Raw genomic sequence first — 17465 nt, forward strand, 5'->3', positions numbered from 1 at the left:
ATGGTAGCTTGCAGAAGTTAGAAGAAGGGTTTTTTTGTTTTTGTTTTTTTTTTTAACTAGAACCTCTAGAAAGAAACCCAGTCCTTTTAACACCTTGTTTTTTTTTTTTTTTTTAGCCCAGTGAGTCCCATTTTGCACTGTTGACTTAGAGATCTGTGAGATAATTGAATTTATGTTGCTTTAAGCCACTAAATGTGTGGTAATTTTTTACATTGCAATAGGAAGCTGGTAAGGATGGATTTCTGAGAAGATCCAAGGCCATATCCCAGGAACAATAAGAATAGCTTCTTGGTATTTCTGTTACTCAGAAATGTAATGCATCTATTGCTGAACTGATGTATTCAGCCATCTTCTGATAATTATCCATTTCCCTAATGCTTCTTATTGGCCTACTTTTTGGACATCTAGCCTTCAGTCAATAAGAGTAGCCTACATAAAAGGAGGCCCAATGAAGTAAGCAAATTTTTTTTTAAATATTTTATTTATTTGACAGAGAGAAATCACAACGAGGCAGAGAGGCATGCAGAGAGAGAGGAGGAAGCAGGCTCCCCGAGGAGCAGAGAGCCTGATGTGGGGCTCGATCCCAGGACCCTGAGATCACAACCTGGGCCGAAGGCAGAGGCTTCAACCCACTGAGCCACCCAGGCGCCCCAGCAAATTTTACTAGGATGTTGATTTCCACTCAGTATAAGGAAGAATTTTCCATTAAAACCATTCAAAGAGAGATCAGGCTATATTTGGAGGTCCAATAGCAGAAACTGAACAATTATTTGGTGGAGACATTAAAGAGAAGATTCCTGCATTTGTTGAGATGTTGGATAAGTATAGATTTTATTGTTCTTGAATCTAAGAACCTAAGGGGTTGAGAGGAAGAAACATCACTGAGGATTGGGAGGACCCCTGTGTGTAGTGCAGGGTTACTAGGGAAGACAAAAATGGGCGATGGAATCCAGCTCATAGCATTTGTCATGCTGTACGTTTTGGCTGTGGAGCTACTCTGCCTTGAGGCAGAGGGACCATTCGCTAATTCATATAAAGGTATCATTTATTAGATAAGATGTGTGCCTGCAGGGCTGCATTCTCCCAAAGATGTCACTTTTTTTCTCTAATTTGCTCAAAGATGCTGTGTGGGCTGGAACTAACACTGGGTCTAGAGTTCTAGGAGGTAGTTTCTTGGAGTTAGTGAAGGCAAGGCAAGGACAGACAAGAGAAAAAAAGGAAGGAGGGTTATACTACTAATGCTTTAATCTCTTTCTGGCTTCTCCAGTCCCTCAGCTCACTTCCAAATGGTGCTATTGGTACTTTCTCCCAATCCTTATATTCTAATAGCGAATCTAATTGGGAAGAGACACTACTGAATGAATAAACTAATAAATGAGTCTCTGTATTTTAGAGGTAAAAGAACATGATCTCTTTGGCGGATTTCACCGTATAATGTAGTAGCAGATGGGGAAAGCAAGAATCTAAGTATTGGAGATCAAGGAGAGAGGGTGTGTTCATTCAAGGTGCTCCTAGAGAAGGCAGAGCATCTCTCTCTGATTTATAGGACTGGTCATCTATCTAAATGTGTAGGGATGGATAATGCTGGGGTCCTTAGAAGCACAGGAAGCACTTCCCATATTTGTAGCTGAGTCTCAGTTGGCCAGTTCTGGTAGTTTCACTGTCCTCAATGCCACAGACCAGATAGTTAGATCTACTGGATGTGACCTTGGGGTGGGACCATATGGCAGATTCCTGTTTGTGTCTTCCTCCAGATGACCTTTGAGATGAGTCATGAGACCCTGTACTTGGCAGTGAAACTGGTGGATCACTACCTTATGGAGGTAGTATGCAAGAGGGACAAGCTACAACTCCTTGGTTCCACGGCGTTTCTGATTGCAGCAAAATTTGAGGTGAGCCTGAGTTCATAGAGCCTGGAGAAAAATGATCAAGTTTCTAGCCATGTCCGATATATATGTATGTATTTGTATACATAAATGGGAATATATGTAGGTATATGCGTATGTATCTACATGTAGATACACCCACGCACACATACATGCATTTACATTTGCATATAAGTGCACCTGTGTGTGTGTGTGTATGTGTGTATAATTATATACATACACACACAAATAATATCTCCTACCTTTTTTTGGTTGGTCTTTCCTAGAGGGATGCTGGTGTTGGGTGGCAAGGGTGGTATGTTTGTTTCCTGGCGTCCACAGTGTTCTTTCACTTCTTCTTTGAAGATGTGTGTATGGGGGCATGCGCTTAGTTAAGTACTTCCTTCTGATCCATAATTCTGTGCCTACCCTGCACTCTTTTCTTCTTCTGCCAACTTCATCTCCACCTAGTCTCCACTGCATAGTCTTGAACTGCATAGATAAGACAGCAGTTCCAAACCTCAGTGCTGGAGACATTTAAGGGAACATAGCCTGCTACAGATGGTAGTGAGTCCAGGTGAAATGGTTATTTTTGAAGTAGCATTATAAAAGCAAGTAGCTTTTCTTTTCTTTTCTTTCTTTGACGATTTATCCTTTCACTTTAGAGGGAGAGAGTATAGAGGGAGGGGCAGAGAAAGAGGGTGACTCTAGAAGCAGACTCCCTCGCATGTGGGGCTTGATTCCAGGACCCTAAGATCATGATCTGAGCTGAAATCAAGAGTCAGCCATGTAACTGACTGAGCCACCCAGGTGCCCTGCTGGCCTTTCTTTCATAAACGTAAACCATCTAATTTCTCTGAGTCTTTCCTCTTCCTCAGATGCTAAATGATCCTGTTCAACTGTGATATTTCCATGGATAGGCTACTTGTGTGAAATCTTGGGGTTTGGAAGCAGAGGGGTAGCAACTTTTACTGAATTGAAAGAGCTTCAGAACTGTGGGCTTGTTTTTGTGCTCCCTGACTTGCTCCCTCCCCAGCTTTACCCTGAACTTGCTTCTTGCCTCCCTTACTCCTGTACTCCCTCCCTCCCTCATTCCAGTCCTCCCTCTTTTGCTTCTTACTTGCCTCTCTTTCTTGCAGCTCTTGCTTCTCTTCCCTCCTTGCTTCACTTCTACCCTTGCTCCTTAACTCTCTTCCTTTTCCTAGCCTTCTCTCAATCCCTCCCTCATCCCTCCCTTGATTCTTCCACCCCTGCCTTGTGCACTCATTCACTACAAACTGGGTTTCCTTCCTGTTTCACTCTTTCCTTGCCTCCCTAGTTCCCTCTCTCCCCTTCTCCTACCCTTCTTCCAGCCATCCCTCCTTCTGTGTCTCTTTTCCTGCCACCTTCGCCCTCCCACCTCCCTCCCTCGCTCTGGACCATTCCATCCTCTTTCCTCCCTCCCTTACTCCTTTCTCCCTTTATTTTCCCTTCCTTTGCTCTCTTCTCTCTCTCATCTCCTCACTCCTCACCTCATTCTTTTCATGCTGCTCTTCCTTCCTGTCTTTTGCTTCCCTCTTCCATCCCTTCCCTCCTCCCTTTTCTGTTTATTCCTTCTCTTCCTTCTTCACATGCTCCTTCCCTCTCTACCTCCCACCCTTGCTTCCTGGTACCCTGGCATCATGACTTCCTCTAATTCTAGCTTCCTCCCACCTTCTTTCTCTCATCTCCTTCTTCTCTTGCTTCTCTCTCTTCCCCCTTCTGCCTTTCCTTCTTTCCTTACTATTTACCTCTTGGGTTCACTTCCTTCCCTACTCATTTGTTCCCTGGTTCCCTTGCTTCCCCTCACTCTCTGCTCCCTCCAAGCTCCCCCTCTTGATTGCTGCCTCTCCTCTGGAGTGTTCATTTCCTCCCAACCACTATCACTTGCTCTAGTCTATCCTCTTTCTCTCTCTGTCCTGGCTGTTTGCCCTCCTACCCACCTTCCCTGACTCACTTGCTCCCTCTGTCCCTTCCTTCCTCTCTTGCCTCCTCCTTCCCTTTTTCCCTTCCTCTTCTCTCACTCTCTCCCTTGCTCCCTCCTTTGCTGCTTCCCTCTCTGGCTCATTTCCCTCCCTGATTACACACTCCTTGGCTCATTCCTTGTTCTCCTTCTCTCTCCTCCTCCCTCCTCTTTCCTTCTCCTACCCAAGGCCATCCTTGTGGCTTAGCACGAGGTATTAAGTACTAAGGTATTAAGTTCTCCATGCCTTAGCCTCAAGAGGATTAAAAAGAAGTTGGGGGTCCCTGGCTGACAGCAGAAGGAGGAGCAAAGTGCAAAGAGGCACTTCCTAGCAAATCTGGGAACCAAGATACCCCTGTTGTGGCTATCAGGATGAAGGGCCCCCACTATGTTTTTTGGAAAAGGGATGTCTTCCCCTCACAGGATTGAGAAATACAGAAAGACTTTTGCAAGAGGAAGTGTGGTGATGGTATGAGAAGAGAAGAAAGGAAGGAACCACTAGTGAGTAGGGCAAAGGAAGGGAGAGTTTCTTGTCCTGATGCTGCTGCTAGGTTACTGTATGAACTTGAGCGATTTGCCTTCTTTTTCTGTGCCTAAATTTCCTTATCTGTAAAACTAAGGGTTAATATAGTCTAAGATCTCAAAATAGAAAGACAGAGAAAGGTGTGGAAAGAATGCTGGGGTGGGCAGTTAGATACAGCTGGATAAAAAATTCAGGAGTCTTTCCGTTTCCTATTCCTCTCCCCCAAACCACAGTTCACCCTGCAGAGTGCAGGACGTAATAAAGTGCTTCCCAGTTAGGAGCTCTTCTCACCCTTGGCCTGGTTTGGATCTTCCCAGTCTGGCCCCCATGAGCATATCCTCCCCGAAACCCCCTGCAATCCTCAGTCTCTGCTTGGGCTCTCTCCGTGCCTGTCTGCCTGTCTCTCACTGCCTGCTACCTGAGCGCCACCCCCATCCCAAAAGTCCTTGTTCATTTCTTAGACTGCGAAACAAAGTGCCATCTTGTTTTCCATTGCTAGCTCCACTTTCTGTCGTCTTCTTTCCTCCCTTCCCCCAGAGCAGGTCTTAGATTTCCCATTCCCAGCTTTCACTCATTAGAAAAGAGATCATTGCTCTGGGTTCCTATGCCATATTATGCCACTCCGGACAGTGTAAGAATCTACCCCCCCCACCCCGCCCAAGGCCTGATTCTCTCTCCTGTGGTGCAGTTTTGGGGGCAGATCTCTCCTCTGTCTCTGATTTTGTTTTTCAGATGGGCTGCTCAAATCAACCAGAAGTTTGCTCTCAGAGCGAGCCTCAAGTTTTATGCTGGGAAATGTTATTGCCTCCTATCTTTCACTTCTCTCCCCCACTGCCTTTTATCTCAAAGCACAGAGCAGTGGGCTTTCTTGGCCTGGTTCTGACTATCTCTCCTCTCCACCTGTAGGAGTCCTGCCCACCTTGTGTGGATGACTTCCTATATATCTGTGATGATATTTATCAGCGAGATGAGATGCTCACCATGGAAATCAGCATCCTGCAAACTCTCAAATTTGATATCAACATTCCCATCGCCTATCATTTCCTGCGCAGATATGCTAGGGTAAGAGCGAAGAGGCATATCCTCATTCTCCCACTATTGGGTTGGTCCCCTCCATACCCAGAATGGCTGCTTAAATGGTAGGGAAAGGGAAAGGGGCAACAGGGGCCAAGCGAATTTCTTCTTCAATCCATCCTCTTAGATTGAACATCTTTATGAAGTGTGGGAGAAACAAAATTGAAGATTTTCTTGATGTGCCTTTATATTTTGAGGTGAAGGCAGTGTAGAGGAGGGGAAGAAGACTCTTTGATCAGGAAGGGATATGTGGGAAGTTGGGAGGAGATGCTGGTAAGGTTCTCTTCCTTCATCTTAGTATTGGTTACAGGTGAGGTCACTTTATAATTACTTATTGTATTCTGCAAGTGCATGTGTATACTTTCTTCTATGTGTGTATTTATAAGTTATAATTTCTAAAAAAGTTTCAGTCAAGAAAATGGAAATTCTTTTGGAGCATGGAATATTTCTGGGGTGGAGCCAGGTGCACAGTTATAATTGGAAGGCTTTGGCTCTTAAAAGGATAACTTACAAAGATAAGGGAGGTTGGGGAAGGTACCACAAGGACATTTGATAATTTGGTTAAAAATTCTAAAGGTAGCAAAGCCCATTGGCTGATTTCAGAATCCCTGCCTGAAAGATTCTGTGCTTTTGGGGGTAGGGTCCTTAGTGTGAGTCACGGTAGCAAGAGAAGTGAATTGTTCAGGCAGAGAGCCATTTAGGCCTGATGTGGGATAACTGGAGAGAGTGGGTACAGAGGGTCTTCTGCTGGGTGCTGCTTTTCCGAATTGATTGCTGAGCAAGTCTTCTTGCTACCTTTAGTGTCTCCGTGCCAGCATGAAGACACTGACTTTGTCCCGCTTCATCTGTGAGATGACTCTGCAGGAATACGACTATGTCCAGGAGAGGGCTTCCAAGCTAGCTGCTGGCTCCTTCCTCCTGGCTCTCTACATGAAGAAGCTCGGACACCGGGTAAACACTTGCTGGGGACACGGAGTTGAGCTTTAAAAGCACAGAGTCAGCAATCTAAGTGTCCATTGATGGATGCATGAATAAAGAAGATGTGGTGTATACACACACACACACACACACACACACACACACACACACACACACACACACAGAGGGATATTGCTTAGCCATAAAGAATAAAATCTTATCATTTGTGACAACATGGATGGACCTAGAGGATATTATACTAAGTGAAATAAGTCAGAGAAAGACAAATATTGTATTATTTCACTTACATGTGGGGTCTAAAAAAAACAAAACAGGGGGTGCCTGGTGGCTCAGTTGGTTAAACCTCTGCCTTTGGCTCAGGTCATGATCCCAGGGTCCTGGGATCAAGCCACACGTCAGGCTCCCTGCTCAGTGGGGAGCCTGCTTCTCCATCTGCTGCTTCCCCAGCTTGTGCTCTCTCACTCTCTCTCTCTCAGATAAATAATTAAAATCTTTAAAAGAATAAAAACAAAACAAAACAGGAACAGAATTATAAATATAGAGAACAAACTAGTGAGGGGAGAAGGGCGGGGAGGGAAGGGCAAAAGAAGTGTAGGGGATTAAAAGGTATAGTTTTGCAGTTACAAAATAAATAAGTCTTGGGGATGTAAAGTACAGCATAGGAGGTATAGTCAATAACATTATAATGACACTGTATGGTGACAGATGGTGACTACACTTATAATGGTGAGCGTTTCGTACTATATGAACACTGAATCACTGTGTTATACACCTGAAGCTGATATAGTATTGTAGGTCACCTATACCTCAGTTAAAAGCAAGAAAACACGGGATCAGTTCAGGTGGAAGGTGTAAAGTGGGGTCATGGGAAACTCAGTGATAAAACTGCCATGTACCCATAATTATAAATTCTTTGACATGTTAGGTGTTAGGACGTGTTAGGAGCCAGGCTGCTTAAAGGGTTTTATTTTATTTTCCTTAGTCACAGTACTCTTTATTCCAAAGAAAGCTTACTTGAAAACATGATATTATAAAACAGATTAATATGAAATAATTCTGGTTGCAACAGGTGGTAGGATGGGCCCCCTTCTTACCTGACCCCAGTCCATCCCTGCCCCTTGCAGTCCCCCCAACAAAGTTGCCCCCCACTTCCCCAAGAGAGCTCATTAGAACAGAATTTGAGAAGCACAGACCCAGAGTCATGAAAGCAACTGTCCTTGTGTATAATGGGGGACTCCGAGGTATAGTATAGTGGTCTTCTCTGAAGAGGAAGGTCCCTAAAGCCTCCTTCTCAGGTACAAATGAAACTCACTTGTAAGCCCCTCCCACTTGGAAGTCCTGCAGCCACTACTCTTGGGAAAACCTCTGTGTATTGAGACTGCTATAAGCAGTTGTGTGAACTTGGACAAGTCATACTGAAATTTCTTGGGACAGAAAAAGCATTCAGTAAATGGCAGTGATGATGAAAAGGAAAAAAATGGCTAAAACTTAGTGATTAGAGAGTGCTCTGAGCACTTTGTATATTAACTCATTTAATCTTCACAAGATCAGTATGTTATCCCTACTTTACAGATAAGAAATAACTTCCCCTGTTTTGCTAATGAGAGGCAGAGCTAGTCTTTGGGGATTAAGAGTAGCGTTCAAATTGGATATCTACTGTATCATCAGAATTGATGTGGCCATTGCTTTGGTACTGTGGCCCTGGAGAGGCCCCATGCTGTGCCAGGCTTTGATCTTTAGATCCTGGGGAAATATGGTAGATGCTGAGGGGGACAACTGAGGGACTCAGGGCAGCAAACTGCATGCCAGCCAGTATGGAAATAGTTCTGTGTTTTAACCCTTGACATGGCTGCACCAGTGAGTATCAGCTGAGCGTCAGCCCTGATCTGAACTCAGGTAGGATGGCCCCACAGTCCTCTATGATATGTATACTCCTTCTATAGAGAAGAAAGCCTTCACGGCGGAGGTGACTTTTGAGTTGGGTCTTAAAAGATGAGTAGGTGCCTGTGAGAGAAGACATTCTCGGTAAAGGGAATGATAATTGACCTGATGTGAAGGCAATGAGAAGAGTGTGATGTATTTAGGGCAGAATAAAGCACTTCCTATAGGGCGAGCAGAGGATATATTCATAGGGAGTGGTGAGAGATGAGACCGGAGTGGTAGGGTGTAGTCAGATTGTGAGAGACCTTTGATACTAAGTGGAGAGACCTACTTTATCTGAAGGCATTGGAAGGTTTTGAGGCAGGGGAGTGCCCTACTCCTCTTCGTGTGTTGTGCAAACAGCACTGGTATAGCAGTACAGAAGGTGAATTAAATGAGAGGTAGTATAAAAGTGGGAACACCAGTGAGCATAAAAGTGGGCACAATAGCTAGTAGGCTTTCATAATAGTCAAGATGAAGCACTGGGGCCTGAACCTGTGCAATGACAATGGTTCCATTAATTTTATTTGACACACCGAATATAATGTGTTGCTCCCCTGCTCAGCATGCCAATGGTTGCTCTTTACTGGTGACAGTGGTTTCTAAACAATATTCAGTAGAGCCCTGGGATTCCTGTAGAAGTGTCTCCTGGGCCATGTAAAAGGTGAAGGGATCTAAATTGGTGGGCTTGTTAGCTCTCACTCCCAATCCCAGGTAGATATTTGGGCTACCATGTAAGATATTTGGGGGAAAAAAAGGGAGTTCGGGGAAAGTAATTTAAGCCACTTTTAGAAAACCACTGCCTTATAGAATAAACCTCCTCTTTACCTACAGAGCTCCCACTTGTCTTTCCACCCACTGTAGATGGGCCGTCCTCTACAAAGCTTTCTATGATTCTCCTGGCCAAAGTTCCTGGGTCCTGCTGCTCCGTTTCTCCAGTGTCCCTTTCTCACTTCCATCGTAGACCTTCGCACACATTCTGTAATTCTCTGTGTGCATGGCAGTCTCCCCCACTACACATTCCTTAGGGGCAAGGGACTCGGTGATCTTTGTGTTCGCAGCAGCCTACACAGAGCTTGGCACTAGTAATCCTAACTAGCCTCGTTTGGGCACTCACTTTGCACTAGGCTCTGTTCCATTATGCCTTGTGTGTACACCTTAACTCATCTGCTTCTATGATGCAATTACTGTGATGATCCCCATTTGGCATAGTGGGAAACCGGGGCACAAAGAAATTAATAACTGACTCAAGTCCATGCTGTTGGTGGAGCTAGAATTTGAACCCAAGCCATTTGCCTCGGGAACCTTTGCTCTTAAACGCCCTGCTGTATCGCTTCTGCCACATAATAAGCATCCATAAAATTGAATGAGAAAATAAATGCATGGAGCAATAGCTCTTAGAGCCAGAGAAGAGAAACTACCTTAAATTCCTGTCGTCTGTTGACTTGGGATCTTAAGTTTGTTTTGAGGTTTGCTTGGCCATTGGCTCTTGACCTGAGAGTGAGTAAATTACAAAGTCAATTATGTTCCTTAGATTCTTTAGTGGATTTCAGCTTACACGAATACCTACAACCAGGGCTAATATCCAGCTGGTACCTATGGATATATGGTACTTACATACATCTGGATAGCCATACCATTAGTTTGCAGCTGGAGCCTAATGTCTTCTAGGAAGTTCTCTATACTTACTGGTCAGTGTCTGTGCTGTATGAGTTTTTGAAATGTTTAACCATCTTCTCTGCCTATGCCATGTATACAGAGTCTGGACTTGGGATAGCAGAGATAAAGGAAGGGTCTGCTTTCTGTGGCAAAAGTCACTGTTCATTTTGCTTCTTCCAGGCTCCTGCCCTGGAGTATTACAGTGGCTACAAAACCTCTGATCTTCACCCCTTGGTCAAGCAGCTAAACACCCTGCTGACATTGCGTCCTTGCAACAAGCTCAAGACTGTGCATTCCAAATATTCTCACCAGTAAGTACCAAGCTCCAGTTGAGGAGGGGTTTGTGCTCAGCCACGAGGAGGCACAGACTAGCCTCACTCAAGGAAAAAGAAAGATTCAGTACTGTTCGCCTTACTTTCTGCTCTAGGGTTAAACCAGCATAGGGAACCAAGGGCCCTATGTTGTACTTATTTCAAGGATGCTGTTTTCTTTGGCTTATTTTATGCTGAGCTGACCCTTCTTCCTTTTGCAGGGTCTTCTTTGAGGTCACCAAAATACCCCCCTTGGACATGTTGAAGCTAGAGGAGATGCTGAACTACTGCTAAGTCTGAGGCTGAGGAGCTGGCATGCTGGCAGCGGTCCCCAGGGCAGGGCAGGCATTGAAATAAGCTGTTATTTATTCTGTCTTTGAATTTGTCTTTTGACCACTTTTCTTTTTTACTCTTTTGTTTGTCTTTTCCTAAATTGATAGTCTTGTAAATATTTAGCTTTTTATGAAAGAAAAGAAATTATTATAGTATTTGATTAGAAATTTAATAAAAAATGAATGTTTGTTGTAAAAAGGGCTCATGTCCCCTCTTCTTGCACAGGAGCCCCACGTGTAGCCCAGGGATGCTTTTCCGTGTGCCTCAAGGATCTAAGTTATCCAATTTCCTTCTCTAGTTGGAGACTTTCTCTTCATGGGAAGTAGAATTGAATTAGGGTATAAATTGAAGGCTGAGTCTATACAAGGAGGATCCTTGGAGGTGGGTGCCCCGTTCAAAGAGAGCGAGGGAGAGCCCTACCAGACAGACAGGCCTCAGTGTTCAGATCTGGGGCAGCTGGGAGTGTGGGCTCATACCATTTGGTCCCCATGTCAGGTTGTTTCTTCCTGGATGTCAAAGAGATGGAGAATTAGGATTTTAACCCCAGTATAGCCCTACTTTCATAGTTAAGCAGCTTTCTAGAGTCTAAATTTGAAAAGCTGCTTCTACTGGCATGCCAGAATCTCTTTTGGACCTTATCTTGTGTCAAGAGCAGAAATTTCCATCTGTGAAATTGGTGAGATGTCCCATGAATGCAGGCATCAACCATTTGCCCAATGTTCATTCATAAAGCCTTCAGGAGGTTCTACTGTCTCTCCCTATTCTACCTTTGGGGTGATGTGTACTGGTACAGCTATCCTGTTTGTTAACAGAGGAGCTGAATCTACTCTGTGACAGTTGATGAAGAGCCACTGCCTTAAATCTTTTTTTAAAAAAAAAGATTTTATTTATTTATTTGACAGAGAGAGACAGTGAGAGAGGGAACACAAGCAGGGCGAGTGGGAGAGGGAGAAGCAGGCTTCCTGCAGAGCAGGGAGCCCAATGCAGGGCTCGATCCCAGAACCCTGGGATCATGATCTGAGTCGAAGGCAGATGCTTAACGATGGAGTCACCCTGGCGCCTGGAAGAACCACTGCCTTAATCCTGCCTCTAAAACCTCTGTGACCTCCACACAATCTAGCAACTGCAGTAAGTAATGTCTGTCACAGCAGCAGACCTCTAGAACTCTGTTCTAGTACTGTGACTGGCAACTGTTGTGCTTGGTCTCTGTTCATGTATAACTACTTGTCAAATGTTTTGAATATAAGACCTGAGGGTGGGAATCTGGTGGAGGGGACAATTGATGGAGAACTCTTAGGGAAAATACCTCCCCAGTTCTAGCCCCAGACTCCTCATGCTAGTCTGGTCACATCCCGTACTGTGGATGGGAACAGGATGGAGAGCACTCTGAGCCCTTAAATGTCTTAGTGCTTGCTTTATCTCTGTGTCAGTTTCCCACTTCTCCTCCAAACTTGCTTTGCCTTGGTGACCAGACGTCATTGGGTTCCCTCCTGCCCTGCTCCATTACTTTGCAGAGTGACTAGAGGGTATAGCCAGAGGTCTAAGTTGTTAGGCAGTGATTCACCTTGTATAGCCAACTTTACATAAACATGCTGAAAGCCCTAAGCTGGAATCCCTCTTGCAAATTCCAGCTCACTGAAAGGAAGTATCTTATATTTGCTTTTTAATTCGGGAGCTTCATCAGAGGAAAAAAATGAGCTGATTTGATTATTCTGCCCCCCTCCCCACTTTTTTTTCCAACTCTGTTCTTTAGATGTGATCATGGAACCATCAATCACTCTTGTTGTCATTGTGCATGTCTGAAAATTTATATTACATTTATCATTACTTCAAAATTAAGATAACTATTAGACCTGGATTTTGTTATTTAGTTATTAAAGAAGCACATCTAATTTTTTTAATACTTAAATTATTTATTTATTTATTTCTATTATGTTAGTCACCATATAGTATATCATTAATTTTTTTATATATCATTAGTTTTTGATGTAGTGTTCCATGATTCACTCTTTGTTTGTAACACCCAGTACTCCATGCATTTGTTTCCTTTGCCTTTGGAGATGTGTCTTGAAAGAAGTTGCTGTGGCCGATGTTGAAAAGGTTACGGTCTATGTTCTCCTCTAGGATTTTGATGAAGTCCGTCTCACGTTGAGGTCTTTCATCCATTTTGAGTTTATCTTTGGGTACAGTGTAAGAGAATGGTTGAGTTTCAGTTTTCTTTATATAGCTGTCCAATTTTCCCAGCACCATTTATTGAAGTGACTGTCTTTTTTCCAGTGGGTATTATTTCCTGCTTTGTCAAAGATTATTTGACCATAGTCTTAAGGGTCCATATCTGGAGTCCCTACTCTGTTCCATTGGTCTCTATGTCTGTTTTTGTGCCAGTACCATGCTGTCTTGGTGATCACAGCTTTGTAGTAAAGCTTGAAATCAGGCAATGTGATGCCCCCAGCTTTGTTTTTCTTTTTCAGCTTCTCCTTAGCGATTCAGAGTCTTTTCTGGTTCCATACAAATTTTAGGATTGTTTGTTCCAGCACTTTGAAAAATGCCAGTGGAATTTTGATCAGGATGGCATTGAAAGTATAGATTACTCTGGGCAGCATAGACATTTTAACAATGTTTAATCTTCCAATTCATGAGTATGGAATGCTTTTCCATCTTTTTGTGTCTTCTTCAATTTCTTTCTTAAGTGTTCTGTAGCTCCTCGAATACAGATCCTTTACCTCTATGGTTAGGTTTATTCCCAGGTATGTTATGGTTCTTGGGGCTAGAGTAAATGGAATCAGTTCTCTAATTTCCCTTTCTATAGTTTCATCATTATTGCATAAGAAAGCAACTGATTTCTGTGCATTGATTTTGTACCCCGCCACATTACTGAATTGCTGTATGAGTTCTAGTAATTTGGGGGTGGATATTTTTGGGTTTTCCATATAAAGTATGTCATCTTCAAAGAGAGTTTGACTTCTGGGGCGCCTGGGTCACTCAGTGGGTTAAAGCCTCTGCCTTCGGCTCAGGTCATGATCCCAGCGTCCTGGGATCGAGCCCCGCATCGGGCTCTCTGCTCCATGGGGAGCCTGCTTCCTCCTCTCTCTCCGCCTGTCTCTCTGCCTAGTTGTGATTTATGTCTGTCAAATAAATAAAATATTTTTAAAAAAAGAGTTTGACTTCTTCACCAATTTGAATACATTTTATTTCATTTTTTGTCTGATTGCTGTTGCTAGGACTTCCAGTACTATGTTGAACAATAGTAGTGAGAGTGGTGGTCACCCTTGTCATGTTCTTGATCTTAAGGGAAAGGCTCTCAGCTTTTCCCCATTGAGAATGGTATTTGCTGTGGGCTTTTCATAGGTGGTTTTTAAGAAATTGAGGAATGTGCCCTCTATCCCTACACTCTGAAGAGTTTTAATCAGGAAAGGATGCTGTATTTTGTCAAATGCTTTTGCATCAGTTGAGAGGACCATAAGGTTCTTGTCTCTTCTCTTAGTAATGTGTTCTATCACACTAACTGCTTTGTGAATGTTGAACCACCCTTGCCTCCCAGGGATAAATCCCACCTGGTCATGATAGATAATCTTTTTAATGTAGTGTTGGATCCTATTAGCCAGGTTCTTATGGAGAATTCTGGCATCCATATTCATCAGGGATATTGGTCTATAATTCTATTTGATGGGGTCTTTGCATGGTTGTGGTCAAGGTAATACTGGCTTCATAGAATGAGTTTGGAAGTTTTCCTTCTGTTTCTATTTCTTGAAACAGCTTCAGAAGAATAGGTATTTCTTCTTTGAATGTTTGGTAGAATTCCTCAGGGAATCCATCAGGCTCTGGACTCTTGATTCTTTTTTTGGAGGTTTTTGATCACTGCTTCAATCTTGTTACTGGTTATTGGTCTATTCCAGTTGTCAATTTCTTCCTGTTTCAGGCTTGGTAGTTTATAGGTTTCCCGGAAGGCATCCATTTCCTCCAGGTTGCTTAATTTATTGGTATTTAGTTGTTGATAATAACCTCTAATAATTGTTTCTATTTCCTTAGTGTTAGTCATGATCACTCCCCTTTCATTCATAATCTTATCAACTTGGGTCCTTTCTCTTTTCTTTTTGAGAAGTCCGGCTATTGGTTTATTCATCTTATTAATTTTTTTTAATATTTTATTTATTTGACAGAGAGAAATCACAACTAGGCAGAGAGGCAGTCAGAGAGGCAGGCAGAGAGAGAGGAGGAAGCAGGCTCCCCGCGGAGCAGAGAGCCCGATGTGGGGCTTGATCCCAGAACCCTGGGATCATGACCTGAGCCGAAGGCAGAGGCTTTAACCCACTGAGCCACCCAGGTGCCCCTCATCTTACTAATTTTTTTAAAAAACCTGCTTCTAGTTTTGTTGATGTGATCTACCGTATGTCTGGTTTCTAATTCATTGATCTCTGCTCTGATCTTAATTATTTCTCTTCTTGTGTGTGGCTTAGGCTTTATTTGTTGTTCTTTCTCCATTTCTGTAAGGTATAAAGTTAATTTGTGTATTTGGGATTTTTCTATTTTTTTGAGTGAGTCCTGAATAGCTAAGTATTTCCCCCTTTGGACTGCCTTTGCAAATCCCATAGGTTTTGGACTGATGTGTTTTGATTATCCTTGGTTTCCATGAATTGTTCAAGTTTTTCTTTGATTTCCTGATTGACGCAAAACTTCTCTTTTTTTTTTTTTAAGATTTTATTTATTTATTGACAGAGAGAGAGATCACAAGTAGGCAGAGAGGCAGGCAGAAAGAGAAGAAGAAGCAGACTCTTTGTGGAGCAGAGAGCCTGATGTGGGGCTCAATCCCAGGACCCTGGGATCACGACCTGAGCTGAAGGCAGAGGCTTTAACCTACTGAATCACCCAGGCGAACTGACCCAAACATTCTTTTTTTTTTTAATGATTTTATTTATTTATTTGACAGACATAGATCACAAGTAGGCAGAGAGGCAGGCAGAGAGGGAGAGAGGAGGAAGCAGGCTCGCCGCTGAGCAGAGAGCCTGATGTGGGGCTCGATCCCAGGACCCTAGGATCATGACCCAAGCTAAAGGCAGAGGCTTAACCCACTGAGCCACCCAGGTGCCCCTCGACCCAAACATTCTTAAGAAGGATCGCCTTTCACTTCCAAGTGTTTGAATTTCTTCCAATTTTTTTCTTGTGATTAAGTTCCAGTTTCAAAGCATTATGCTCTGAGAAAAGCAGGGAATAATCTCAGTCTTTTGGTATCAGTTCAGACCCGATGTATGACCCAGCATCTGGTCTATTCTGGAGAAAGTTCCATGTTTGTTTGAGAAGAATGAAATGTTCTGTATGTATCTGTGAGGTCCATCTGGTCCAACGTGTCATTCAAAGCTCTTTTCTCTTTGTTGATTTTCTGCTTAGAACTATTGCTGAGAGGGGAGTGTTGCGGTCTCCTTCTATTAACATATTATTATCAATATATCTTTGTTTTGGTTAACAGTTGGCTTATTTAGTTGGCTCTTCCCATGTTGGGGCATAGATGTTTACAATTGTTAGATCCTCTTGTTGGATAGACCCTTTTAAAATGATATAGTGTAGGTAGAAAGTAGAGGTACAGTAGAATGCATCAATGAAACTAGAAGCTGGTTTTTTGAAAGAATCAATAAGATCAATAAACCATTGGCTAAACTAATCCAAAAGGAAAGGGAGAAGACCCAAATTAATAAAATTATGAAGAAAAGGTAGAGATCACAACTAATACCAAGGAAATAGAAAAAATCATCAGAAATTATTATCAACAGTTATATGCCAATAAGTTAAGACACCTAGATGAAATGGATGCATCCCTGGAAACTGTAAACTGCCAAAACTGAATCAGGAAGAATTTGGCAACCTGAATAGACCAATATCTAGGAACAATATTGAAGCAGTGATCCAAAACGTCCCAAAAAACAAGAGTCAATAACCTGATGGATTCCCTGCAGGAATTCTACCAACCTTTCAAAGAAGAAATAATACCTATTCTCCTGAAGCTGTTTCAGAAAATTGAAGCAGAAGGAAAACTTCCAGACGTATTTTATGAAGCCGGCATTACCCTGATCCCCAATCCAGGCAAAGACCCCACCAAAAAGGAGAATTTCAGTCCAATATCCCTGATGAATATGGATGCTAAGATTCTCAAAAAGATCCTAGCAAAGAGGATCCAACAGTACATTAAAAAGATTATCCAGTATGACCAGGTGGGAGTTATCCTTGGTTTGCAAGGGTGGTTCAACATTATCAAATCAATCAATGTGATAGAACAAATAAAGAAGAGAAGAAAGAGGAACCACATGGTCCTCTCAATTGATGCAGAAAAAGCATTTGACAAGAAACAGCATCCATTCTTGATAAAAGTATAGGGATAGAAGGAACATTCCTCAACTTCATAAAATCTGTCTATGAAAAACCCACAGAAAATATCGTCCTCAATGGGGAAAAGCTGACAGCCTTCCCTTTGAGATCACAAACATTACAAGGATGCCCACTCTCACCACTCTTGTTCAACATAGTATTAGAAGTCCTAGCAACAGCAATCAGACAACAAAGAGAAATAAAAGGTATTCAAATTGGCAATGAAGAAGTCAAACTCTCTCTCTTCACAGATGACATTATACTTTATATGGAAAACCCAAAAGACTCCACTCCCAAACTACTAGAACTCATACAGCAATTCAGTAATGTGGCAGGATACAAAGTCAATGTACAAAAATCAGTGGCTTTCTTATACACTAACAATGAAAATACAGAAAGGGAAATTAGTGAACTGATTCCATTTACTATAGCCCCAAGAACCATAACATACCTGGGAATAAACCTAACCAAAGAGGTAAAGGACGTGTACTCAAGGAACTACA

At 42.8% G+C, this 17465-nt stretch overlaps 1 protein-coding gene across 5 annotated transcripts in view; it reads left to right on the top strand.

Moving 5' to 3' along the window:
- CCNB3 (cyclin B3) overlaps window positions 1-10704 on the top strand; it is a 48953-nt gene extending 38249 nt beyond the window's left edge. For all 5 annotated transcript variants that reach the window (XM_045994532.1, XM_045994531.1, XM_045994533.1 and 2 more), the window contains 5 exons: window positions 1755-1892; window positions 5276-5431; window positions 6245-6394; window positions 10142-10272; window positions 10494-10704. In XM_045994532.1, the coding sequence (XP_045850488.1) occupies window positions 1755-1892; window positions 5276-5431; window positions 6245-6394; window positions 10142-10272; window positions 10494-10566 (648 nt within the window). In that variant the 3' untranslated portion in view covers window positions 10567-10704. The remainder of the gene's footprint in view (window positions 1-1754; window positions 1893-5275; window positions 5432-6244; window positions 6395-10141; window positions 10273-10493) is intronic.
- Window positions 10705-17465: the final 6761 nt, after the last annotated feature.

Source organism: Meles meles, chromosome X, assembly GCF_922984935.1.
Source record: "Meles meles chromosome X, mMelMel3.1 paternal haplotype, whole genome shotgun sequence".
Classification (NCBI taxonomy): Eukaryota; Metazoa; Chordata; class Mammalia; order Carnivora; family Mustelidae; genus Meles; species Meles meles.